Source organism: Chiloscyllium punctatum, chromosome 17, assembly GCF_047496795.1.
Source record: "Chiloscyllium punctatum isolate Juve2018m chromosome 17, sChiPun1.3, whole genome shotgun sequence".
Classification (NCBI taxonomy): Eukaryota; Metazoa; Chordata; class Chondrichthyes; order Orectolobiformes; family Hemiscylliidae; genus Chiloscyllium; species Chiloscyllium punctatum.
In genome coordinates this window covers 46065057-46091131 of record NC_092755.1, presented here as the reverse complement: position 1 = coordinate 46091131, position 26075 = coordinate 46065057, and the positions used below count along the sequence as shown (strand labels likewise).

The 26075-nt window shown below is 46.3% G+C and overlaps 1 protein-coding gene across 1 annotated transcript; it reads left to right on the top strand.

Annotated features, from left to right (window-relative positions):
* Positions 1-125: 125 nt before the first annotated feature.
* On the top strand, positions 126-25937 carry LOC140487793 (glutathione S-transferase theta-3-like). Its single transcript, XM_072587050.1, has 5 exons — positions 126-413; positions 7471-7558; positions 19314-19464; positions 21792-21968; positions 25634-25937. The coding sequence occupies exons 1-5, from the start codon at positions 302-304 to the stop codon at positions 25835-25837; spliced, it is 732 nt and encodes a 243-aa protein (XP_072443151.1). The 5' UTR covers positions 126-301; the 3' UTR covers positions 25838-25937.
* Positions 25938-26075: the final 138 nt, after the last annotated feature.

Sequence of the window (26075 nt, the reverse complement as noted above, 5' to 3'; positions counted from 1 at the left end):
GTTTGGAGCAGATTCCTGGCACTGGGAATTTCACTTGCAGTTCCGCACAGTTTAGAACATGCATGGAAACAATAAATGATCAGATGATGTGTTTTTAAGTAATGTGATTACTTTTCCTCATCCTGTGTGTGCTATTGGTTCTGGCAAGTCACAGGGAGTTTTGTTGTTTTTCACGTTGGAGCAACTATGTACGTGCTGTGTGTTTGTGGGAACTGGGGGGAGGGATTGGTTTGACATCAGACAAAGACTGAGCTGCTGATTCCTTGAGTCTTGTTATTCTGCAAAGTCTCGAAGGAGCAGCATGGGCCTGGAGCTGTACTTGGATCTGCACTCACAGCCCTGCCGAGCTGTCTACATTTTCGCCAAGAAGAATAACATTGCGTTCGAGTTTAAGCAGGTCGATCTGTCAATAGGTAAGGATTGGCAGAATGCCAGTGCCCAGTTTGTACTACCGACTCCTCAACTTTTTCTGCAATTTGACCTTTTATGTTTATTCATTTTCCTACCTCTTGCCCTTCCAATATTTTCTCTCTGCCTTCCTGCTCCCCTTCTCACCTAACATCTTCCCTGTCTCCTCTTCCCTTTAATTCCTCCACCACCTCCACTACCCTCCTTTGGTTTCCTTCTCCTCATCCCTCTCCTCCCTTCTTGTCTCCTCTCTTGCCTCTCTACCCTTTCTCCCTCCCAGTCCTCACTCCCTCTCTCTCTCTTTCTTGTCCCTCACCCTTTCTTTCCTATCTCCTGCCCATTGCCTCCTCCTCCCCTCCACTGTCTTCTCCTTCCTTTCTTGCTTCCCTTTTCTTCACCTGCTCCCTCTCTCATCTCTCCTCTTCTATCTCCCCCATCTCTTCTACTCTCTCCCTCTCTTGTTTCCCATCCCTCAAGCCCTTGACCATATCGGTGTGGAACCATTCCATAAAGTCTCATATCTGATCAACAGAAAGTTCTGGTTTGCGTCAGTTTTTGTTTCCTGTCAGCGATCGAGTGGGTAAAAAGGGTCATTCTTGTTGACTGAGGCTTTGATGTCCTGTCACATGTCAAATGAAATGGGCGGCACGGTGGCACAGTGGTTAGCACTGCTGCCTCACAGCGCCAGAGACCCGGGTTCAATTCCTGACTCAGGCGACTGACTGTGTGGAGTTTGCACGTTCTCCCTGTGTCTGCATGGGTTTCCTCCGGGTGCTCCGGTTTCCTCCCACAGTCCAAAGATGTGCAGGTCAGGTGAATTGGCCATGCTAAATTGCCCGTAGTGTTAGGTAAGGGGTAGATGTTGGGGTATGGGTGGGTTGCGCTTCGGCGGGTCGGTGTGGACTTGTTGGGCCAAAGGGCCTGTTTCCACACTGTAAATAATCTAATCTAATCTAATCTAAAGACGTGTAGGGCAGGTGAGTGAACTGACCGGGGACTGTGGTGTGAGGACCATCCAAGTGGTAGGCATTGGAAGGAAGTGTGGTTTTGGTTGATTGAGGTATATTGAGGGAGATGCAGTTGTACCTGGGAGCTCCAAGGTTTATGTCACCTTGTCTAGTTCTAGAGTGAGCACGCCACCCTCTCCAGGTCCTCCTTCAGTTGTTGTGGTTGGTACACGGGTAGAACTTGGGTAGTGTTGTCGAATAGAGAGATCTCAGGGTTCAGGTCCATAACGTCTGCATCACATAGAGGCAGGGTGGTTAAAAAGCTGTTTAGCATACTTGCCTTCATTGCTGAAACGTTTTGGGTATTGGAGTTGGGGCTGAATGGGGATGTTGCTGAGACTTCTTCTGGAGTGCTGAGTCCAGTTCCAGTCGTCCTGTTGTAGGAAGGACAGGGTTGAGAAAAGAGTTTCCAAGATGTTGCTGGGAATGGAGGGTTTGAGTTATAGAGAGAGACTGGATAGGCTGGGACTTCTTTCAGTGAGCAGTACTGGCGTCACTAATCTGGGGATCAGGACGCTGGAGCTGGCAAGGATGCTGTGCGCTCACCACAACTCCCTCCCTGCTTCCCGCACCCCTTTCTCCCCATTCCCTCCACTCACATCCCTCAAACACACCCCATTGCTCGTGCCTCTCCCTCCACACACACTCCTCCACCTTAGCCTTGAATTGCCTGACAAAATAGTCCCTGCGGTTTGTGCAGATAGAGCCAGTGACGTTAGTGAGGCACGTCACTGTGTTCCTGTGTGCATTCATTTCTCCTGGTGTTGGCACTCAGTAGAGACATGGCCAATGCAATAGCCCCTATTTGCTGCTAAATCCCTGCACTAATTGGCACGGGGCTAAATTAAAAATCAAATATGTGGCTGAGAGAATGTTTGGGAAGGCAGAGGTTTCAGCGCATGGGTGACTGGCGGGGGCACTGGAGATAAAATGGAGTTACTTCCGCTGGGACAAACTTTACATAAGGCATTCTGAGGCCGGTGTCCTGGGAAATCAGATAATCAGGGCGGTAGAGCTAGGGCTTCAAACTGGTGAAGGAGGTGAGAGGATTCATGAAATTGGGAAGCAGTAAGAGAAATGGAGCAGAGTATTGGGTAAAAAAGAGGACAGATCAGGAAGGGTAAAAACAATGACTGCAGATGCTGAAAACCAAATACTGGATTAGTGGTGCTGGAAGAGCACAGCAGTTCAGGCAGCATCCAACGAGCAGCGAAATCGACGTTTCGGGCAAAAGCCCTTCATCAGGAATAAAGGCAGTGAGCCTGAAGTGCAGATCAGGAAGGGACAGAGTGAGTCACAAACATTAATGACAAAGGTGACATCAGGGAAATTAGTAAAGGTGTTATGTACAAAGTATTCACAGGAAATTAGACGAATTAAAGAACTGATAGAAATTAATAAATTTAATCTAATTCCTTTAAGGCATTCCAATTATCAAGTGATCAAAGTTGGATCTAAATATTACAGGATTGTGTTTTTTTATTCGTTCAAAGATGTGGGCGTCACTGGCTGGGCCATTTATTGCCATCCCTAGTTGCATTGGAGGAGGTGGTGATGAGCCACTATTCAAGGATTATTAACTTTGTGAGAACATGGTGGTTGGCAGAGTAGGGATGGTGATGGGGGTAGCTATGTTAAAGAGTGGGATGAGGAGAGAACAGAGTTGAACTGAGAAAGTCAAGGAGAATGAGTCTGGATGGGGCTAAGAAGGAGCAAGGGCCTTTGTGAGGATGATTTAAAGCCGTTCCTCCATAACAGTATTTATATTGGTAAGACAGAGTTTAGGTCAAGGAATTGGAGAGACACACAATAAAGGTAATCGCGCAATCAAGGGGTACTTAATCTTTATAATGACTGAGCAAACCAAATTTGTGGTAATAATGTGGAAGGTGAGTTCATGGAATGGCCGCACAACGGTTTTCCAGATCAGAAAATTGAGGAATCAGATAGGGAAACAGGTTATTTTGGATGTCATATTGTGAAATGACGAAGATTCATTAATAACCCAATGGCAGAAGGGTCTTCCTGAAAGAGTGACAACCGTAGGGAGGAATTACATATCAAGACCGAAAGAGATTTTGTAAATCCAAAACTAGATCTTAAATCTGAACAAAGCCAGCATGGGTATGAGGGCGAGTTTAGCTAAGGCAGATTGGGAAAGGACATTAAAAGAGATGATAATAAAAGCAAAATATTGCAGACTTGGAAATCCTCACCATTCCAGCTGTGAAAGAGTATTACACTTGACTGGAAATATTAACCCTTGCTGGACCTGCTCGGTGTTTCCAGCACTGCCTGTTTTGCAATTTTTAAATATTTAGCCTATTTTTCCTGATCAGTCTGTTCAGAAATATTATTAGACACCTCTAGAGCAGGTGGGGCCTTGAACCTGGACCCTCTCAGTCCAGGGGTAGGGACACTATCACTGTGCCACAAGAGGGCCCTGTTTACATATTATATCAGCTGCTTCATCAATGACCTTCCCTCCATATCATAAGGTCGGAAAGGGGGATGTTCGCTGGTGATTGCACAATGTTCAGCATCATTCACGACTCCTCAGATGCTGAAGCAGTCCATGTTCAAGTGCAACAAGATCTGGACAATATCCAGGCTTGGGCTGACAACTGGCAAGTAATATTCACACCACACAAAATGCCAGGCACTGTCCATCTCCAATAAGACATTGGACATTCAATGGGTGTTTCAATCACTGAACACCACACAATCAACACCCTGGGGGTTACCATTTACTCGAAACTTGACTGGAGTCACTGCATAAATACAATCGGCTCAGCAGCAGGTCAGAGGCTGGGAATACTGCAGCAAGTAACTCACCTCTTGACTCCCCAAAGCCTATCCACCATCTACACGGCACAAATCAGGAGTGTGAGAGAATGGTCCTCGCTTGCCTGAATGGTATGGCTCCAACAGCATTCAAAAAGCTTGAAACCGTCCAGGACAACGCAACCCATTTGATTGGCACCACACTCATGAACATCTGGTCTCTCCCCCACTGTCCCTCAGCAGACAGAGTGTGTACTCTGTCCAAGATGCCCTGCAGAAATTTGCCAAAGACCCTTACACAGCACCTTCCAAACCCATGGGCACTTCCATTAAAAGGACAAGGGCAGCAGATCCATGGGAACGCCACTGCCTGCAAGTTCCCCTCCAAGCCCCTCACCACCCTGACTTGGAAATATATCACTGTTCATTCAGTGGCGCTGGGTCAAAATCGTGAATTCCCCCTTTAATGCCATTGTGGGTCTATCTGCAGCACATGGACTGCAGCGGCTCAAGAAAGTAGCTCACCCCCCACCTTCTCAAGGGCAACCAGCAAAGCTCATATTCCATCAGTGAATAAAAGAAACGCGATGGTAGTCAAACAGTGGCCACTATTTTGTAAAAAGACGTCACTTGCAACAACTATACGTTTCCTTAAGACACAGAAACTATCAAGTATGTTGTTTAACTCTGGCTTTTAAGAGTTTTTAAAGGAGTCAAAGATAGTGTTCACACAAATGCTCATAATGTCTGCAAGAGCAAGAGCTCTGTAGATCGTTGGGGAGGGGATTATAATTCAGTGAACACAGATAACCAGCTAAGAAAAGATTGCGAGTAGACTGTAAAGAAACAGAACCAATTGTGAAGATTTCCATCGGAATGTAAATCGGAAGAAAGACATTTTCTAATCAACCTGTTCAGGGATATTGTTCACACACCTTTGAAGTAGATGGGGCTTCGACTCAGGCCTGCTGGCCCAGAGGTAGAGACATTACCACTCTGCCACCAGAGCAGTAAACCGTAATTGTTCAGTTCATGAAAATGAACATGACTCTATTAAAGCTGCAACTAGTGAAGTGATAAGGAGAATAAGCAAATTCAAGAAAATTTCTTGTCTTCGACTTCACAGTAGATGACATAAACCATGCTGAAATGTAGGGGCACAAAGAGCCTAGCAAGAATGAGAAAGCTGAAGAACTCTTCTTCGTTAAAAAATTAGTACTTGAGAAATTAATGGAACCAAAAATTAACATTGGCTTGAATCTTGCAGAATGGTGTCTATATATGACTTGTTCTGGATTAGTGGTGCTGGAAGAGCACAGCAGTTCAGGCAGCATCCAAGGAGCTTCGAAATCGACGTTTCGGGCAAAAGCCCTTCATCAGGAAAAAAGGCAGTGAGCCTGAAGCGTGGAGAGATAAGCTAGAGGAGGGTGGGGGTGGGGAGAAAGTAGCATGGGTGAGTGGGGGAGGGGATGAAGGTGATAGGTCAGGGAGGAGAGGGTGGAGTGGATAGGTGGAAAAGGAGATCGGCAGGTCGGACAAGTCCGGACAAGTCAAGGGGACAGTGCTGAGCTGGAAGTTTAGAACTAGGGTGAGGTGGGGGAAGGGGAAATGAGGAAACTGATGAAGTCCACATTGATGCCCTGGGGTTGAAGTGTTCTGAGGCGGAAGATGAGGCGTTCTTCCTCCAGGCGTCGGGTGGTGAGGGAGCGGCGGTGAAGGAGGCCCAGGACCTCCATGCCCTCGGCAGAGTAGGAGGGGGAGTTGAAATGTTGGGCCACGGGGCGGTTTGGTTGATTGGTGCGGGTGTCTCGGAGATGTTCCCTAAAGCGCTCTGCTAGGAGGTGTCCAGTTTCCCCAATGTAGAGGAGACCACATCGGGAGCAACGGATACAATAAATGATATTGGTGGATGTGCAAGTAAAACTTTGATGGATGTGGAAGGCTCCTTTAGGGCCTTGGATAGAGGTGAGGGAGGAGGTGTGGCGCAGGTTTTACAGTTCCTGTGGGGGCAGGGGAAAGTGCCAGGATGGGAGGGTGGGTTGTAGGGGGCGTGGACCTGACCAGGTACTATATATGACTTGTATTCAGTTGTATGGAAATGGTGGCTATTAGCTCGGCATTCACTCATGCTGCTTTAAATTGACACTAATATTATATTTATTGGAATGGAGGTGCAAGCCTGTGTAACTTTGTAAAGAAATAATCAGAAACACACATAAAGATTGGCATCAGTTCTAGCCTTCACAAACCAAATTTTGGGAATTTAACACAGAATCTCTCGGATTCTCATTGATTGATAGATTGTTAATGTACTCTCATCACTCAAGTAAGAAGAGAGAGAGAAACCAGGCAGTTAGCCTGGCATCAGTAGTGAGAAATATTTATTTTCTGTCGAATATATGTAGCAACAGAACATTGAGAAACTCATCATAAGTTTATGAAAGCAACCAACATAGATTATGGAAGGGAAATGGGTTTTAATGAATCTGTTCGTTTTAAAAGATTTTCTCTAGCTGGGAAGATAATGGAAACCAATGGATACGGATGTAGATTTTCAGTAGTTGGTCTTTAACTATCTGTAATTTGTCTCATTTGTTTGAATGTGCGAATTGAGTTTGTACATTTACTGACATTATTTTGGGAGAAAGTGAGGACTTCAGATGCTGGAGATCAGAGCTGAAAAATGTGTTGCTGGAAAAGCGCAGCAGGTCAGGCAGCATCCAAGGAGCAGGAGAATCAACGTTTCGGGCATAAGCTTTCCTGAAGAAGGGCTCATGCCCGAAACGTCGATTCTCCTGCTCCTTGGATGCTGCCTGACCTGCTGCGCTTTTCCAGCAACACATTTTTAAGCTCTGATATTATTTTGGGTTGAGTACTGTAAAAGAGTGTGGCAGGGGAGGTGACAAGATTGGGGCGAATGGAGTGTAACGTTCTTCTGAAAGTTATAGGATAGGTGCCTGGAGGGTTTTCCCTCTGGCTACAGAGTCGTGTTACAGTGTCAGGATAAGTGGCTAGTCATCGACAAAACTGAAATGAGGAGATATTTCTTTACTCAAAGGAACGTCTTTGGGATTTTCTACACGAGAGAGCTGTGGTTGTTCAGTCACTGGTTATATCATGCATAAAGGTCAACAGGTTTTTGGGAATTAAACAACAGGGGAAACTGTGAGAAGGATATGGAAGACCAGCCATGATTGTGTTAAATGGCAGAGGAGGCTTGAAAGTGGTATACCATCTGCTCCTGTTTCCGGTGGTCTTGTGTTGTCTGCAGGTCAGCAGTACAGTGAGGACTTTGGCAAAGTGAATCCCCTCAGACTGGTGCCAGCGCTCAAGGATGGAGACTTCACCATGGGAGAGAGGTGAGGCCATGCTTCTATGTTCAGAACAAACGCTGGGATTTGTGGCTGATGGGAGAGAGAATTCTTTTGTTACTTATTGTACCACAGAAACTGAGGGCATGAAGGTCATAAAAACATCATCACTGGAAACAGCAGGATGCCATTCATCCTTGGAGCTTGCTCTGACATCCAGTAACCTCATGGCTGATCTGACCATGGCTCACTTTCCTGCCTCATCTTGATAACCTTTGACTAGATTATCAGACTAGATTACTTTAGGATACCTGGTCAGCATGAACAAGTTGGACTGAAGGGTCTGTTTCTGTGCTGTACATCTCTATGACCCAGCCTCCTCCATGCTTGGAAAGGAATTTCAGCAGACCCATGACCCTCTGAGTGAAAAAGTCTCTTAACCTCTGTCTTAAATATCTGTTTTTAATTGGTATCCCCTAATTAGATTAGATTAGATTACTTACAGTGTGGAAACAGGCCCTTCGGCCCAACAAGTCCACACCAACCCGCCGAAGCGCACCCACCCATTCCCCTACATTTACCCCTTACCTAACACTACAGGCAATTTAGCATGGCCAATTCACCTGAGCTGCACATCTTTGGAGTGTGGGAGGAAACCGGAGCACCCGGAGGAAACCCACGCAGACACGGGGAGAATGTGCAAACTCCTCACAGAGAGTCGCCTGAGGCGGGAATTGAACCCGGATCTCTGGCGCTGTGAGGCAGCAGTGCTAACCACTGTGCCACCGTGCCGCCCACAATTCTATCCTCTCTGACAAGCTACACTACCTCCAATTGTTTCTGCTACAACATGAACCTCTGAGCTCCATGCATAGGAGCTGCTTCTGACATCAATGTATCTGCCATTTGGCTTAGAGGCAACATTACCCACAAGGCAAAGCATCCATTTTGTCAAGTCACCTCAGAATCAAGAGAGTCATAGTCATAGTCACAGAGGTTTACAGCATGGAAACAGGCCCTGTGGCCCAACATGTCCACACTGCCCAGTTTTCACAATGAATCTAGTCCCATTTGCCTGCTTTTGGTCCATATCCCTCCATACCTATCCCATCCATGTACCTAACCAAGTATTTCTTAAATGACAAAATTGCGCTCGCTCCACCACTACCTCTGACAGCCTGTTCCAGATTCTCACCACGTTCTGTATGAAAAAGAAAATTGTCCCCCTGGACTTTTTGTATCTCTGTCCTCTAATCTTAAACCTATGTTCTCTAGTTTTATACTCCCTTTCACAGGGAAAAAAAAACTATTGGCTATCTACCTTAGCTATGCCTCTCATAATTTTATAGACCTCTATAAGGTCACCTCTCAGTCTCATAGAACATTCTAGCGCATTCCAGGCCCTTCGGCCCTCGATGTTGTACCGACCTGTGAAACCAATCTGAAGCCCATCTATCCTACACTATTCCATTTTCATCCATATGTTTATCCAATGACCATTTAAATGTCCTTAAAGTTGGCGAGTCTACTGCTGTTGCAGGCAAGGCATTCCACACCCTTACTACCCTCTGAGTAAAGAAACTATCTCTGACATCTGTCCTATATCTACCACCTCTCAAGTTAAAGCTATGTCCCTTGTACCAGCCATTACTATCCGAGGAAAAAGGTTCTCCCTGTCCACCCTAGCTAACCCTCTGATTATACTTTATGTCGCAAATAAGTCACCTCTCAACCTTCTTCTCTCGAACGAAAACAGCTTCAAATTCCTCAGAAGACCTTCTCTCCATACCAGGCAACATCCTGGTAAATCTCTGCACCCTTTCCAAAGCTTCCACATCCTTCTTATAATGCGGTGACCAGAACTGTACACAATACTCCAAAATGCGGCCGCACCAGAGTTTTGTACAGCTGTAACGTGACTTCATGGCTCCGAAACTCAATCCCGCTACCAATAAAAGCCGATACACCGTATGCCTTCTTAACAACCCTATCAACCTGGGTGGGACTTTCAAGGATCAATGCGCAAGGACACCAAGATCTTTCTGCTTATCCACACTACCAAGAATCTTACCATTAGCCCAGTACTCTGTATTACTGTTGCTCCTTCCAGAGTGAATTACCTCACACTTTTACACATTAAACTCCATTTGCCGCCTCTCAGCCCAGCTCTGCAGCTTATCTATGTCCCTCTGTAACCTGCAATATCCTTCAGCACTATCCACAACTCCACTGACCTTAGTGTCGTCTGCAAGTTTACTAACCCATCCTTATACGCCCTCATCCAGATCATTAATTAAAATGACAAACAGCAGTGGCCCCAAAACAGATCCTTGCAGTACACCACTAGTAACTGAACTCCAAGGTGAACATTTCCCATCAACCACCACCCTCTGTCTTCTTTCAGCTAGCCAATTTCTGATCCAAACCGCTAAATCACCCTCAATCCCATGCCTCAGTATTCTGTGCAATAGCTACTGTGGGGAACCTTATCAAACACCTTACTGAAATCCATATACACCACATCAACCACATTACCCTCATCCACCTGTTTGGTCACCATCTCAAAGAACTCAATAAGGTTTATGAGGCATGACCTACTCTTCACAAAACCATGTTGACTATCCCTAATCAAATTATTCCTTTCCAGATTATGATAAATAAAGGCTATCTCTTATAACCTTTGCCAACACTTTAAATTAGATTCCCTATAGTATGGGAACAGGCCCTTCGGCCCAACAAGTCCACACCAACCCTCCGAAGAGTAACCTACCCAGACTCATTCCCCTACACTATATTTACCCCTGATTGATGCACATAACACAATGGGCAATTTAACGTGGCCAATCCACTTAACCCATACATCTTTGGACTGTGGGAGGAAACCCACACAGACACGGGGAGAATGTACAAACCCCACACAGACAGTCGCCCGAGGTGGGAATCAAATCCAGGTCCCTGACGCTGTGAGGCAGCACTGAGTGCTAACCACTGAGCCACCGTGCTGCCCACAATGGAAGGAAGGCTCACTGGTCTATAATTACCAGGATTGTCTCGAATCCCCTTCTTAAACAAGGGAACCACATTTGCTATCCTCCAGTATGCTGGTACTATTCCTGTAGACAATGACGACATAAAGATCAAAGCTAAAGGCTCTGCAATCTCCTCCCTAGATTTCCAGAGAATCTGAGGATAAATCCCATCCTGCCCAGGGGACTTATCTATTTTCACAATTCCACTCTCCAGGTGACAAACTCCCAGCCTTTCCAGCCTCTCCTTATAACTCAAACCTGTTGTGGTTCTGTTCGCCGAGCTGGGAATTTGTGTTTCCCTGGCTGTTCTCTGTGAGAATTCCTAGAGGCATGGCACTCATCCACAGATTCAATCAATAAGCACATCGACCTGGACCCAATATACCGGCCACTGCAGCGGACAGCTGGAACTGACAACCGGAAGCGGCAGGGACAAACCACTATAAATACCGGAGGAAACATCACAGAAGCGCTTCACAGGAGGCTCACAAGCACTGAGGATGTCACCTAGACAGGGGACGAAACGTCTGCAAGACAAATTCCCAGCTCGGCGAACAGAACCACAACAACGAGCACCCGAGCTACAAATCTTCTCCCAAACTTTGAACTCAAACCTTCCAGTCCAGGTAGCATCCCAGTGAATCTTTTCTGCAGCCTTTCTAGTTTAATAATCTCCTTTCTACAGTAGGGTGACCAGAACAGCACACAGTACTCCACATGTGGCCTCACCAACATCTTACCAATAGGATCACCTCTCACTCTTCTCAACTTCAATGAGCACAGCCCAACCTGTCCAAATGGTGCATATAAGATAAGCCCTTCAACCCAAAAATGAGACGAGTAGACCTTTTCTGAATAGCATCTCCAAGGCCACAAGACTCCCTTCGCTCTGATGTGGACTGCCTGTTGATTTAACCAATGCCAAACTTGAACCGTTGCCAAAAGCAAAGTGAAAACCTTTTACAGCCTTGAACTTGTTTGCTGTGAGCCAAGAGACACACTGAAAAACACACAAATATTGAATTCATCCAAAAAGAATCTTACACAACAAAACTCAACAGTAAAACTATTCCCAAAACAAGAGAGGTTTGTTTAGATGTATGGACCTTGAGGTCAGGCCTGGCTATTGCTGGCCAAGTAGAGGGTAAGGGTCTGAGATAACATCTTTGCAAAGCAGAGATGAGAGGAGAACAATGATCTATTTTTTATTTTGTGAGTACAACCTTGGGATGTTTTAGAACATGGAACAGTACAGGCCCTTCGGCCCTCGATGTTGTGCTGGCCTTTTATCCAACTCTAAGGTCAAACTAACCTCCATCCCCTTCATTTTACTATCATTCATGTGCCTATCCAAAAGTCACTAAATGTCTTAAATGAGCCAAATGTATCTGACTCTACTATCATTGCTGGCAGTGCATTCCATGACCCACCACTCTCTGTGTAAAGAACTGACCTCTGACATCCCGCCTAAACCTTCTTACAGTCACCTTAAAATCCTGCCCCCTTGTGGTAGCCATTTCCGCCCTGGGGAAACGTTTCTGACTATCCACTCTATCTATGCCTGTCATCATCTTGTACACCTCTGTCGAGTCACCTCTCATCCTTCTTCCCTCCAATGAGAAAAGCCCCAGCTCCCTCAACCTTTCTTCATAAAGACATGCCCTCCAGTCCCGGCAGCATCCTGGCAAATCTCCTCTGCAGTTGAAAAATTGTGGTGCTGGAAAAACACAGCAGGCCAGGCAGCATCCGAGGGGCAGGAGAATCGACGTTTCGGGCATAAGGCCTTCTTCAGTTCTGTACTCTGTCCACAGTTTCAAAATCCTTCTTATAATGAGGCGACCAGAACAGAATACAGCATTCCAAGTGTGGTTGACCAGGGCCTTATAGGGCTGCAGCATAATCTCGCGGCTCTTAAACTCAATCCCCCTTCTAATGAAAGCCAACACGCCATGCGCCTTCTTAACAACCCTACCAACTTGGGTGGCAACTTTGAGAGACCTATGGACGTGGACCCCAAGATCCCTCTGTTCCTCCACACTGCCAAGAATCCTGCCTTTAACCCTGTGTTCTGCATTCAAACTTGACCTTCCAAAGTGAATCACTTTACACTTTTCCAACTTGAACTCCATCTGCCACTTCTCAGCCCAGCTCTGCATCCTGTCAATGTCCCGTTGCAACCTACAACAGCCCTCCACACCATCCACAACTCCACCAATCGTTTGTGTCATCGGCAAACTTATTAACACACCCTTCCACTTCCTCACCCAAGTCATTGATAAAAATCACAAACAGCAGAGGACCCAAAACAGATCCCAGCGGAACACCACTGATCACCGAGCTCCAGGCTGAATACTTTCCATCTATCACCACCCTCTGTCTTCTATGGGCCAGCCAATTCTATATCCAGACAGCCAAATTTCTTTCTATCCCAAACCTCCTTCCTTTCTGAATGAGCCCACCATGGGGAACCTTATCAAACACCTTGCTAAAATCCATATACACCACATCCAGTGCTCTACCTTCATCACTGTGTTTTGTCACATCCCCAAAGAGTTCCATAAGACTTGTGAGGGATGGACCTACCCCTCTCAGAGCCATGCTGACTATCTCTAATCAAACTATGCTTTTCCAGATAATCATAAATCCTGTCTCTCAGAATCTTCTCCAGTAATTTGCCCACCATCAACGTAAGATTGACTGGTCAGTAATTCCCAGGGTTATCCTTATTCCCTTTTTGAACAAGGGAATAATATTTGCCACCTTCCAATCATCTGGCACTACTGCAGTAGACAGTGAGGATGCAGACATCATCGCCAAAGGCGCAGCAATCTCTTCCCTCACTTCCTGTAGAAACCTAGGGTATATCCCACCTGACCCAGAGGACCTATCTATCCTTACGTTTTCAAAATTTCCAGCACAACTTCCCTCTTAACATTAACCTGTTCAAGCATGTCAGCCTGATTCACGCTGTCCTCACAAATGACAAGGTCCCTCTCAGTAGTAAATACTGAAGTGAAGTATTCATTAAGGACCTCCCCTACCTCCTCCAACTCCAGGCACATGTTCCCTCAGGTGAAGTCAGCAGTGACACAACGGTGACCTTTACCTCCCACATCCTGCAAGAGGAGCCTACAACTACTCTTGCTTCTATCCCATCTGCCCTAGTTTGCCAAAAGAGATAGCAAGAAATCTTACCAACTCTCCACATCGGGATTTTTTTATTTGGTTACAAGAGGGAGATGGGTGGGAAGCACGGCACGTGTAGTGTTTCAGTATTAGCCCCTGCCTGAATATATTCGTTCACTTACCCAGCAGTCCCCATGTTGGCGTCCACTCCACTTCATCCTTCACTCCACCATTTCACAAGGTAAGTATTTTACATTCAAAAGTACCTTCCCGGCTGCCCCTCTCTCGCGCTCTCTCAACTCCTGCTTTTTCTTTGGATATTCTACACGTTTAAGTAGCTTTGTTACCTCACATTATCTCTAGCGGGATTTGAATATTTTTACATTTATTTCTGAAATCATTTTACACTGTATAATATTGTAACCGTGACCGTAATCTAATCCAGGATTTACAAATTCACACTTTATACCTCAGATCTCAAAATTTCTCTAGAAGCAGGAATGAAAGATTCTATCTACAGAGAGTGGATAATTCTGGGGAGTTTCCTTTGCTGGAACATACCCAGTGAAAATATATTAGGCACAAAGGAGCATAGTGTCATACAGCACAGAAACAGACCCTCACTCCAAATCGTCCGTTCTGACCAGATATACCTAAATTAATCTAGCCCCTAAATTCTTCTAAATTCTAAACCTAAATTCTTCTACCAAACGTTAATCTAGCCCCATTTGCCAGCATTTGACCCATATCCCTCTAAACCCTTCCTATTCATATTCCCATCCAGATGCCTTTTAAATGCGGTAATTGTACCAGCTTCCATCACTTCCTCTGGCAGCTCATTCCATACACGCACCACCCTCTGTGTGAAAAAGTTGCTCCTTAGGCCCCTTTTAAATCTTTCCCCTCACACTTTAAACCTGTGCCCTCTAGTTTTGGACTTCCCTACCCTGGGGAAAAGACTTTGGCTATTGATTCTATCCATGCCCCTCAGGATTTTCAAAACCTCTATAAGGTCACCCCTTAGCCTCCACGTTCCACGGAAAATAGCCCCAGCCTACTCCGCCTCTCCCTCAAACCCTCAAACCTCGGCAATATTCTTATAAATCTTTTCTGAACCCTTTCAAGTTTTGCAACATCTTTTCTATAACAGGGAGACCAGAATTGAACACAGTATTCCAAATGTCACCTAACCAATGTCCTGTACAGCCGCAACATGACCTCCCAACTCCTGTATTCAATACTCTGACCAATAAAGGAAAGCATACCATACGCCTTCTTCACTATCCTATCTACCTGCGACTCCACTTTCAAGGAGCTACGAACCTGCACTCCAAGGTCTCTTTGTTCAGCAACACTCCCTAGGACCTTACCATTAAGTGTATAAGTCCTGCTCTGATTTGCCTTTCCAAAATACAACACCTCACATTTATCTAAATTAAACTCCATCTGCCAATTCTCAGCCCATCGGCCCATCTGGTCAAGGAGGAACAAGAACAAACTATTCACCCACCAAACCTCTATCCAATGTAATCACGGTTGATGTAAGATATCTCTGTTTAGTCTGGAAATTACTTGGAAGTGAGGGCACTTTATTTAGGGACAAAACAGAAGTTGCTGGAAAAGCTCAGGATGTCTGGCAGTAACTGGGTTAACATTTTGAGTCTGGTGACCCTTCCTCAGAATTCTACAGCGGCTGCAGTTCCTTCAATTTTTGTTTTGGGGGCACATCTGCAGCTAATAATGTTGATGGAGCTCCTATAATGATTTCAAAGGGTTGAGGGTTGAGGCTAATAATGGGTTGAGTTGGGTGCAGTTTCTAAGGTAGCAGAAGCATTTGTTCACCCTGATTGATGTGCTGGGACCTCTGGGTGGGACTGAAACCCAGACTCTTTCAGAGGCAAGAGGCTGATCCAAATTTAGAATGCTGCAATACAGAGGGATTTGGATATCTTTGTCCATGAAATATAGAGGGTAGCATGGTGATACTAGTGATATAATCCTTGGCCCAAGCATCCGCAGCATCATCATCAATGACCTTCATAAGAATACAAGAAGTAGGAGCATAAATAGGCCGTTCAGCCCCTCGAGCCTGACCTACCATTTGATACGATCATGACTGATCTCACCTTGACTTCAACTCAACTTTCCCATTTTCCCTCCATATCCCTTCAACCCATTATTAACTAAGAATCTGTCTAGCTCCTTTACTGATTGTCCTAGCATCCATCGCACGCAAAGATACTGAATTCCACAGATTCATAACTCCTCGAAATAAGTAATTTCTCCATAAGTAACGATCCTCCTTCTCCATAAGGTCAGAAGTGACCATATTGCTGATGGTTGCACACGGTTCGACACCATTGAGGACTCCCAGATACTGAGAGAAGTCCATGTCCAAATGCAGCAAGACCAGGACAATATCCAGGTTGGACTGAAGAGTGGCAAGAAGCATTAGTGCCTCATAACTGCCAGCTAAAAAACATCTTCCATAAGAGACAATGTAACCAGAGCCCTTTGACATGCAATGAGCATCAAACATAGCACGGTCTAGCACAGGAGGAGGTCCTTCAGCCCACCCTGTCAATGCTGACCATGGTGCCATTCTAATCTAATCCCACTGGCCTGCACATGGTCTGCATTCCTCTATTCCCTGCCTGTTCATGTATATAAGTGCATATATATATATATATATATATATATATTGTATCTGCTTCCACCACCTCCCCTGGCAGTGTGTTCCAGGCAACTACCACATCTGCATAAAACCTTGCTTTGTGCACCCCCTTTAAACTCCCCCCCCCTCACTTTAAACCTACACCCCCTAGGTATTTGATACTTCACCCTAGGCAAGAGGCTCTGACTATCTGTGCCTCTCATCGTTTTATAAATCCCTAGCAGGTCAGCCCACAGCCTCCAATGCTTTAGTGGAAACAAACCAAGATTGACCAAGCTCTCCTTATTGCTAATACCCTCCAATTCAGGCAGCATCCTGGCCAACCTCTTTTGCCCCCTCTCCAAAGCCTTCACATCCTTCCTGTAATGTGGGGACCAGAACTGCACACAATATTCCAAATGTGACCAAACCAATGTTTTATACAGCTGCCCCATGACTTGCCGCATTTATAATCAGTGCCAGTACTCCTTTGTTATCTTGTCCATTTGTCTTATCACTTTCAGGGAGCTGTGAACTTACACCACAAGGTCCCTCTATATATCAATATTCCTCAGGGTCCTGCCATTTATTGTATATTTTCATCTTGCGTTTGACCTCCCAAAATGCATCATTTCACACTTGTCTGGATTAAACTCCATCTGCCGTTCCTCCACCCAACTTTCCCACTATTTTTGATCCTGCTGTCTCACTATCCACAACTCCAAACTCCACCAATGTTCATGTCACCCGCAAACTTACTACTCAGTCCGCCCACTTTCTCACCCAAATCTTGATATATAAGTTACAAACAACAGAGGTCCCAGCACTGATCCTTGCGGAACACCACTGGGCACAGACCTCCAGTCAGAAAAACACCCCTCCACAATTACCCCCTGTCTTCTATGACCGAAACTCCCTTCTGTCTTCTCTAACTTCAACATCATTGATTCCCCCATTATCAACAACGTGGGGTTACCATTGACCAGAAACTCATCTGGACTCACCACATAAACACGATGGCTATAAGAATAGGTCAGAGGCTAGAACAGTACAGCGGGTAACTCACCTCCCCACTCCCCAAAGTGTGCTCACCATCTACAACACACAAGTCAGGAGTGTTATAGACTATCCCCCACTTGCCTGGATGGGTGCAGCTCCAGCAACACTCAAGAGGTTTGACAGTATCCAGGACAAAGCAGCCCCCTTGATCAGTACCACATCCACAAGCATCCACTCCCTCCACCACCAACACAAAGTAGCAGAAGTGTGTACCATCGACAAGATGCACTGCAGAAATTCACCAAAGATTCTGAGACACCACCTTCCAAACCCATGACCACTTCCATCGACCAGCATTGTGGGTCGACCTACCTGCATGTGGACTGCAGCGGTTCAAGAAGGCAGTTCACTACCACCTTCTCAAGGGGCAACTAGGGACGGGCAAAAATGCTGCCCCAGCCAGCGACGCCCATGTCCCATGAATGAATAAAATATAAATTGGGAAAGTAAATGGTGGCTTGGCTCTTTTTGTAAGGGTGCAATTGTATAAAAGTAATAAAGTCATGTCACAACTGGACCACATTTGGAATACTGTGTACCCATTTAAGTCTCCTTTCTTAGGAGGGATACTCTTCCATTGGTGGCAGTGTTGGCTAATTCCTAAGCTGAAGGAGCTGCTATGTGACAAAAGATTAAGCATGTTGGGCCTGTACTCACTAGGAGAAAGTGAGGACTGCAGATGCTGCAGACCAGAGTTGAAAATGTGTGGTGTTGGAAAAGCGCAGCAGGTCAGGCAGCATCCGAGGAGCAGGAGAATCGACGTTTCGGGCATAAGCCCTTCTTCAGGAATGAGGCTGGTGTGCCAAGTGGGCTGAGATAAAAGGTGGGGGGGTGGCGGGATTCAGCACCACCCTTTTGACCTGCAATCTTCTTCCCGACCTCTCCGCCCCCCCCCCCCCCCCAACCCCCTCTCCGGCCTATCACCCACACCCTCACCTCCTTCCACCTATCGTATTCCCAGCGCCCCTCCCCCAAACTCATTCCCCCCCCACCCCCTCACCTTTTATCTCAGCCCACTTGGCACACCAGCCTCATTCCTGAAGAAGGGCTTAAGCCTGAAACGTCGATTCTCCTGCTCCTCGGATGCTGCCTGGCCTGCTGCTGCGCTTTTCCAGCACCACGCTTTTCAACTCCGTACTCACTAGGGTTTGGAAGATCAGAGGTAATCTTATTGAAACATATCAGGTTGTGAAGCGGCCTGACAGGGTCAATGCAGAGAGCTTGTTACCCTTTTTTGCGAGCATCTAGGATTAGGTCGGCCATTTTCAAACCAGTGTAGCCAGTTAAGATGGAGATGTTGAGGAATTTAGTCTCTCAGAGGGTTGTTCATCTTTGGAACTGTCATCCCAGACAGTAGTGGAGACTGGGTTGGTGAATAACTTTAAGGTTCAGACAAGGGATGTAGGGAGTGAGCAAGAAGGTGGAGTTATATTCACAACCAGATCAGCCCTGATCTTACAGGCTCACGCTGTCGGCTGAAGGAGCTGAATGTTTTCCTGCTCTTGTTCGAATTCTTCTGATTTTAAGGAAGATGTGATTCATCTGTGATTAGAGAATATTAACGCGCAACTTAAGAGAGGTATTCAAAACTAAAGGGAAGGGGGTGTAGGGAACAGGATTTGACAACTGAGTTGAGCTTCCCAGGATTGAAATCACATGGAAATCCTGAGAAAACTCTTGACAGAAACTTTGAAGTGGGATTCTCCATCTGACCTTTATTTCCAGCCTTCATGCCAAACTCTGAGGTAGAGCTGAAGCAGCAGAATGAGACTGAGTGGACAGGGACACAGAGTGGGCCAGGAGTAGGATGTGGAGAGTGACGCAGGGGGCAGGGAGTGACACTGACAGAGAGACCCTGAGACACAGAGAGTGACCCCGGGGGCAGGGAGTGACACTGACAGAGATAACGGACTGTCTCTCTGATTCTCTCCTGAAGTGTGGCGATTCTCAAATACCTGGCGTGTAAATACAAGACGCCCGACCACTGGTACCCGGCTGATCTCCAGAGACGTGCCCGAGTGGATGAGTATCTGGCCTGGCAGCACATGACCATTCGATATCAGGGATGCAGGATTTTCATGTTCAGGGTAACGCCGCTACTTCTCTTGCTTTGATTCTTGGAGAGGATTGATTTAGTCAGCATTCACAAAGCAGTTAGATTTCCAATCCTCTCTCAGGAGTTATTCCCCACGCTCCATTAATCCTCAGACATCCCTGTCCTGTGTGTCTACGCCCTACCAGAGGTGACAGTGCCATCAGCAGCTTTGATTCTAAGCTCTCGAATCCATTCTCTAAACCTCTCCACAACTCACTCTCTCCATTCTCAACATAGTCCTTAAGCCCTCACTCTTTGTCCCAAAGTCAGAGGTGAAGGAAGCCACCGCTGAGGATGGTGCCATTTATTGGCAGGGCAGCGTTGGTCCTTCAGGAAGAGACAGTTTATTAGAGAGAGAGCCTGGACATTGGGGCAGGAACATTCAATACAGGAAAGGACATTGGGTTTAGGAGACGGCCATTGGGAAGTGGGGAAGTCTATTGGAGGGAAGAGCTATTCATCTGAGAGAAGACTTGTTTATTGGAAAGGGGGACCATTCATTGGAGCAGCGGTTGTTTATTGAGGACAGGAGGGCATGTTTATTAGGAACATGGTGTGGGTGTTGATTAGGGATGACGAGGAAATATTCATTGGGGATTACAGGGGGATGGTTATTGGGGATTACAGAGGGTTGGTTATTGGGGATTACAGGGGGTGGTTATTGGGGATTACAGTGGGGTGTTTATTGGGGATTACAGGGGGTTGGTTATTGGGGATTACAGGGGGTGGTTATTGGGGATTACAGGGGGCTGGTTATTGGGGATTACAGGGGGATGGTTATTGGGATTACAGAGGGTTGGTTATTGGGGATTACAGGGGGATGGTTATTGGGGATTACAGAGGGTTGGTTATTGGGGATTACAGGGGGGTGTTTATTGGGGGATTACACGGGGATGGTTATTGGGGATTACAGTGGGGTGTTTATTGGGGATTACAGGGGGATGTTTATTGGGGATTACAGGGGGATGGTTATTGGGGATTACAGGGGGGTGTTTGTTGGGAATTGCAGAGGGATATTTATTGGGGACACTGCGTAGATGGTTATTAGGGATGACAGTGGGATGTTTATTGGGGATTATCAGGGACTGTTTAATGGGGATGACGAGGAGATATTTATTAAGGATTACAGGGGGATGTTTATTGGAGATAACGAGGGAATGTTGGGGGAATACAGGGGGATGCTCATTGAAGACAACAAGGGGATGTTTACAGGGGACAATTAGAGGATGTTCAATGGGGATGACAAGATGGTTATTGGGGATTACAGGGAGATGAGGGTAACCAGGAGATGTTTACGGGGATGAAGAAAGTAAGGGAGAACATTTACTAAGCTTTGGAGATGGCAATTTCCAAACAGGAGGGATATAGCAAAGAGAGCAAACACTCTGTGTACTTTGAGGCGGTAGAAGTGGAGGGAATGTTTGTTGGTTGTTGAGATTACAGCCGGTGAGAGAGAGTGGTCTGACCAGAGAGAGTGACCCTCACACATTAATCATTCAGGTGTCAGTATGAGATATGCAGGTCCCTTTTAGATATTAGCTACAACAGCTTCAGAGCTGACTGGGAGCAGATGACAGCTCATTGGTCTTTGCATTGAAGAGGCATTCTTATGGTGCAGTGTTCATGTCCCTCCCTCCTGGACTGGAAAGTCTTGTTTCAAGACCCCCCCTGCTCAGGAGGTAGGTAAGTGAGCTGAGGAGGGGTCCCCAATTCTGTTTGCCTGCCTCTTTTCCATGGTTACATCTTTGGTTTGGGATGGAGAGGGACCATCTTGTAGCCTCAAAGCCTTCTGGGATAGATAGGCGCTGTGGAGCTCCAGACCATTATCTTCCCCACTCCACACACAAACACCTTTTCAATTTAGTTCCCTCACTTATTGAATTTTGTTAACCCTTGTGGGGTATGTTTTTAATTTGTTCACTGTGATTGGTTAATTTGGTGTTGGGTTTCTATGGTGAATAAAAAAAGGACTGGCCTTTTCTCCAGGGGGATCTGGAAAAGGGGAGGATCCAGAGGGAAAGGTGGAAACTGATGTTTGTGCTAAACTATAACTTTACAATAAAATTCTTGAATAACTCTGGAGGTTTTATACTGCCTAATTCAAAATAGCACTACCAGTTTGTCAAATGGAGGGTTATATTTAATATTTACATTCTCAAGGAGCCTGGCAACATGTAAGTGAGTTTGAAACTTCCCCGAACACAACTGCAGTGTTTGAGTTCAGCCCCTGCTCTGCCCATGATCCTCAGGGCAGTGGTTGACCTCCTGTGAGTGAACCTTGACCTGGTGACCTCTCCTCATGTGTTTGCCCCCCCCCAGGGCCTGTTGCCGGTTTTAACTGGGCAGCCAGTGCCCAAGGACAGAATGGACGAGGCCGTCCAGGATCTGCAAACAGCCATCCAGAGCTTTGAGGACACCTTCCTGCAGGACAGACCGTACATCGCAGGACAGGAAGTATCCCTGGCTGACCTCGTCGCTCTCGTCGAACTGATGCAGGTGAGAGAATCGGAACTGGGTTCGATCACACTTCCAACTGATCAGGTGATTCCACCGACAGACCAATTCGATTGGATAGATGCAGATCGTTTTCCGAGAAATGGAATTATAAACACGTCCCACACATCTTTCCCCTCCTTCCTCATTGGCTCCAAAATCTTGTTCAAATGACAATTAGTCATATTCAGATCCTGTGATCAGACTTTGAGGTGCTATGGAATAAGTTACAGGAAGGAAAATGAAACGAAAACTCTGTGGATGACTCCGAGTGTTACTCTTTATCAAGTCTAGAAGTATAAAGAGATGAAGGGTATGTATGTGTTTGGAAGGACTGTACAAGACAGATGGTTTCAGATTCAAGGAAGTGGGCACCATCATATACAGGGAGGACATTTGGGGGTCATACCTGGCCGTAGGAGGTCAGCTCCAGGACATCTCTGCAGGAGTCCCTCAGGGTAGTGTCCTAGGCCCAACCATCTTCAGCTGCTTCATCAATGACCTTCTCTCCGTCATTAGGTCAGAAGTGGGGATGTTTGTACAATGTTCAGCACAATTTGTCACTCCTCAGCTTTTAATTAGTCCAAACACAAATTCATCAAGACCTGGACCATATCCAGGCTGACAAGTGGCAAGTAGCATACATGCTGTACAAATGCCAGGCACTGTCCATCTCCAATAAGGGACAATCTAACCACCACCCCTATATATTCAATGGTATTCCCATCACTATATCCCCTATAATCAACATCTAGGGGGTTACCATTGACCAGAAGGGCAGCACACTGGCTCAGTGGTTAGCACTGATGCCTCACAGTGCCAGTAACCCAGGTTCAATTCCCCCCCTTGGCAATCTGTCTGTGTGGAGTTTGCACATTGTCCCCGTGTCAGCGTGGGTTTCCCCCGGGTGCTCCGGTTTCCTCCCACAATACATAAATGAGTGGGCTGGCCATGCTAAATTGCCCATAGTGTCCAGGGATATACAGGTGAGGTGGATTAACCATGGGAAATTCAGCATTACAGGATAAGGCAGGGGGTGGGTCTGGGTGGGATGCTGTTCAGGTGGTTGGTGTGGTCTCAATGGGCTGAATGGCCAATGTGCAAGGAAAGTTTGTGACTCAGGTGTCGGGAATGAGCTAGCAGGGGGGCTGGTAATAGCAGATATGATCGCAAAGTTTGAGAGTTTAGATGGGCTGGATGACTAAAGAAATTGAGGGTTTGGTTAAAAAAAGAAGGAAGCATCTGTCAGGTATAAACAGGATAGATCGAGTGAATCCTTAGAAGAGTATAAAGGCAGTAGGAGTATACTTAAGAGGGAAATCAGGAGGGCAAAAAGGGGACATGAGATAGCTTTGGCAAATAGAGTTAAGGAAAATCCAAAGGGTTTTTACAAATATATTAAGGACAAAAGGGTAACTAGGGAGAGAATAGGGCCCCTCAAAGATCAGCAAGGCAGCCTTTGTGTGGAGCCACAGAAAATGGGGGAGATACTAAATGACTATTTTACATTGGTATTTACTGTGGAAAAGGATATGGAAGATATAGACTGTAGGGAAATAGATGGTGACATCTTGAAAAATGTCCAGATTACAGAGGAGGAAGTGCTGGATGTCTTGAAACAGGTAAAGGTGGATAAATCCCCAGGACCTGATCAGGTGTACCCGAGAACTCTGTGGGAAGCTAGAGAAGTGATTGCTGGGCTCCTTGCTGAGATATTTGTATTATCGATAGTCACAGGTGAGGTGCTGGAAGACTGGAGGTTGGCAAACGTGGTGCCAATGTGGTGTTTAAGAAGGGTGGTAAGGACAAGCCAGGGAACTATAGACCAGTGAGCCTGACCTCGGTGGTGGGCAAGTTGTTGGCGGGAATCCTGAGGGACAGGATGTACATGTGTTTGGAAAAGTAAGGACTGATTCAGGATAGTCAACATGGCTTTGTGTGTGGGAAATCATGTCTTATAAACTTGATTGAGTTTTTTGAGGAAGTAACAAAGAGGATTGATGAGGGCAGAGCAGTAAATGTGATCTATATGGACTTCAGTAAGGCGTTCGACAAGGTTCCCCATGGGAGATTAATTAGCAAGGTTAGATCTCATGGAATACAGGGAGAAGTAGCCATTTGGATACAGAACTGGCTCAAAGGTAGAAGACCGAGGGTGGTGGTGGAGGGTTGTTTTTCAGACTGGAGGCCTGTGACCAGTGGAGTGCCACAAGGATCGGTGCTGGGTCCTCTACTTTTTGTTATTTACATAAATGATTTGAATATGAGCATAAGAGGTACAGTTAGTAAGTTTGTAGATGACACCAAAATTGGCGGTGTAGCGGACAGCGAAGAGGGTTACCTCAGATTACAACAGGATCTGGACCAGATGGGCCAATGGGCTGAGAAGTGGCAGATGGAGTTTAATTCAGATAAATGCGAGGTGCTGCATTTTGGGAAAGCAAACCTTAGCAGGACTTATACACTTAATGGTAAGGTCCTAGGGAGTGTTGCTGAACAAAGAGACCTTGGAGTGCAGGTTCATAGCTCCTTGAAAGTGGAATCGCAGGTAGATAGGATAGTGAAGAAGGAGTTTGGTATGCTTTCCTGTATTGGTCAGAGTATTGAGTACAGGAGTTGGGAGGGCATGTTGCGGCTGTACAGGACATTGGTTAGGCCACTGTTGGAATATTGTGTGCAATTCTGGTCTCCTTCCTATCGGGAAAGATGTTGTGAAACTTGAAAGGGTTCAGAAAAGATTTGCAAGAATATTTCCAGGGTTGGAGGATCTGAGCTACAGGGAGAGGCTGAACAGGCTGGGGCTGTTTTCCCTGGAGCGTCGGAGGCTGAGGGGTGACCTTATAAAGGTTTACAAAATTATGAGGGGCAGGGATAGGGTAAATAGACAAAGTCTTTTCCCTGGGGTCAGGGAGTCCAGAACTAGAGGGCATAGGTTTAGGGTGAGAGGGGAAAGATATAAAAGAGACCTATGAGGCAAACGTTTCACTCAGAGGGTGGTACGTGTATGGAATGAGCTGCCAGAGGAAGTGATGGAGGCTGGTACAATTGCAACATTTAAGAGGCATTTGGATGGGTATATGAATAGGAAGGGTTTGGAGGGATATGGGCCAGGTGCTGGCAGGTGGGACTAGATTGGGTTGGGGATATCTGGTTGGCATGGACGGGTTGGACCGAAGGGTCTCTTTCCATGCTGTACAATTCCGACTCTACAATTCATTCTGAATTTCGGTTCTTAAATTTGAACAGAGGAACCTCTAAAAGGTTGAAACAGATGAAGTGTCAGGAAGGACAATGGCAGGCTCCATGAATTGTCCCCTCTTGCCTGTTCTTCTTTCCTGCTCCTCGGATGCTCCCTGACCTGCTGGCCTTGCCCAGCACCACTCTAAGCTTGACCCTGAGCACCAGCATCTGTAGTACCCACTTCCATGCATTCTTTGACCCAGCCAGCCCAGTCTGCTTTCACAGACATTACACTGGGCACCGGCTCCCAACCTGAAAGGGGACCTGGTGGCAAATCCATTTCACCCTCGGCCACTGATTTATGTCACTCTTGACTCTCTCATTCTCATTGGCATTCTCTGGTAGATTCCTTGGCGAAAGTGTCTCCATCGAATCTCTCAGCCTAGAATTTGGCGTTTAGTTTTGGAATCTTCTCCTTGTCCCTGCAGCCTGTGGGAACAGGACTCGACCCCCTGGAAGGTCGCCCGAAGCTCATGGAGTGGCGTGAGCGAGTCAAGCGTGAGGTGGGCAAGGAGCTGTTCGATGAGGCCCACGAGAAGCAGATGAAGTGTATGGAGTTAATAAATTCCCTGGACCGTAACGCTCCTGCAATACAGCAGTTCCTGAAACAAGTGCAGAAGAAATTCAAATGAAGGAGTTGGTGAGTCCAAAGGTCGACCGTGCTAACTGCGGCTTGGCTAATAGCCCCCAGTATCACCTAAAATCAAATAAACCGCCCGAAACAATGAGAAATGAGGCTCCTGTTTGTTGCTGATTCACCTTCACCTCACACTTGACTCATCATTTTGTCTCTATTCTCTGACAGTGCCAACATTTGTGTAAGTAATCTGAGGTAATTATCGACACAGGCACTTCCGTTTGGGCAGGAGG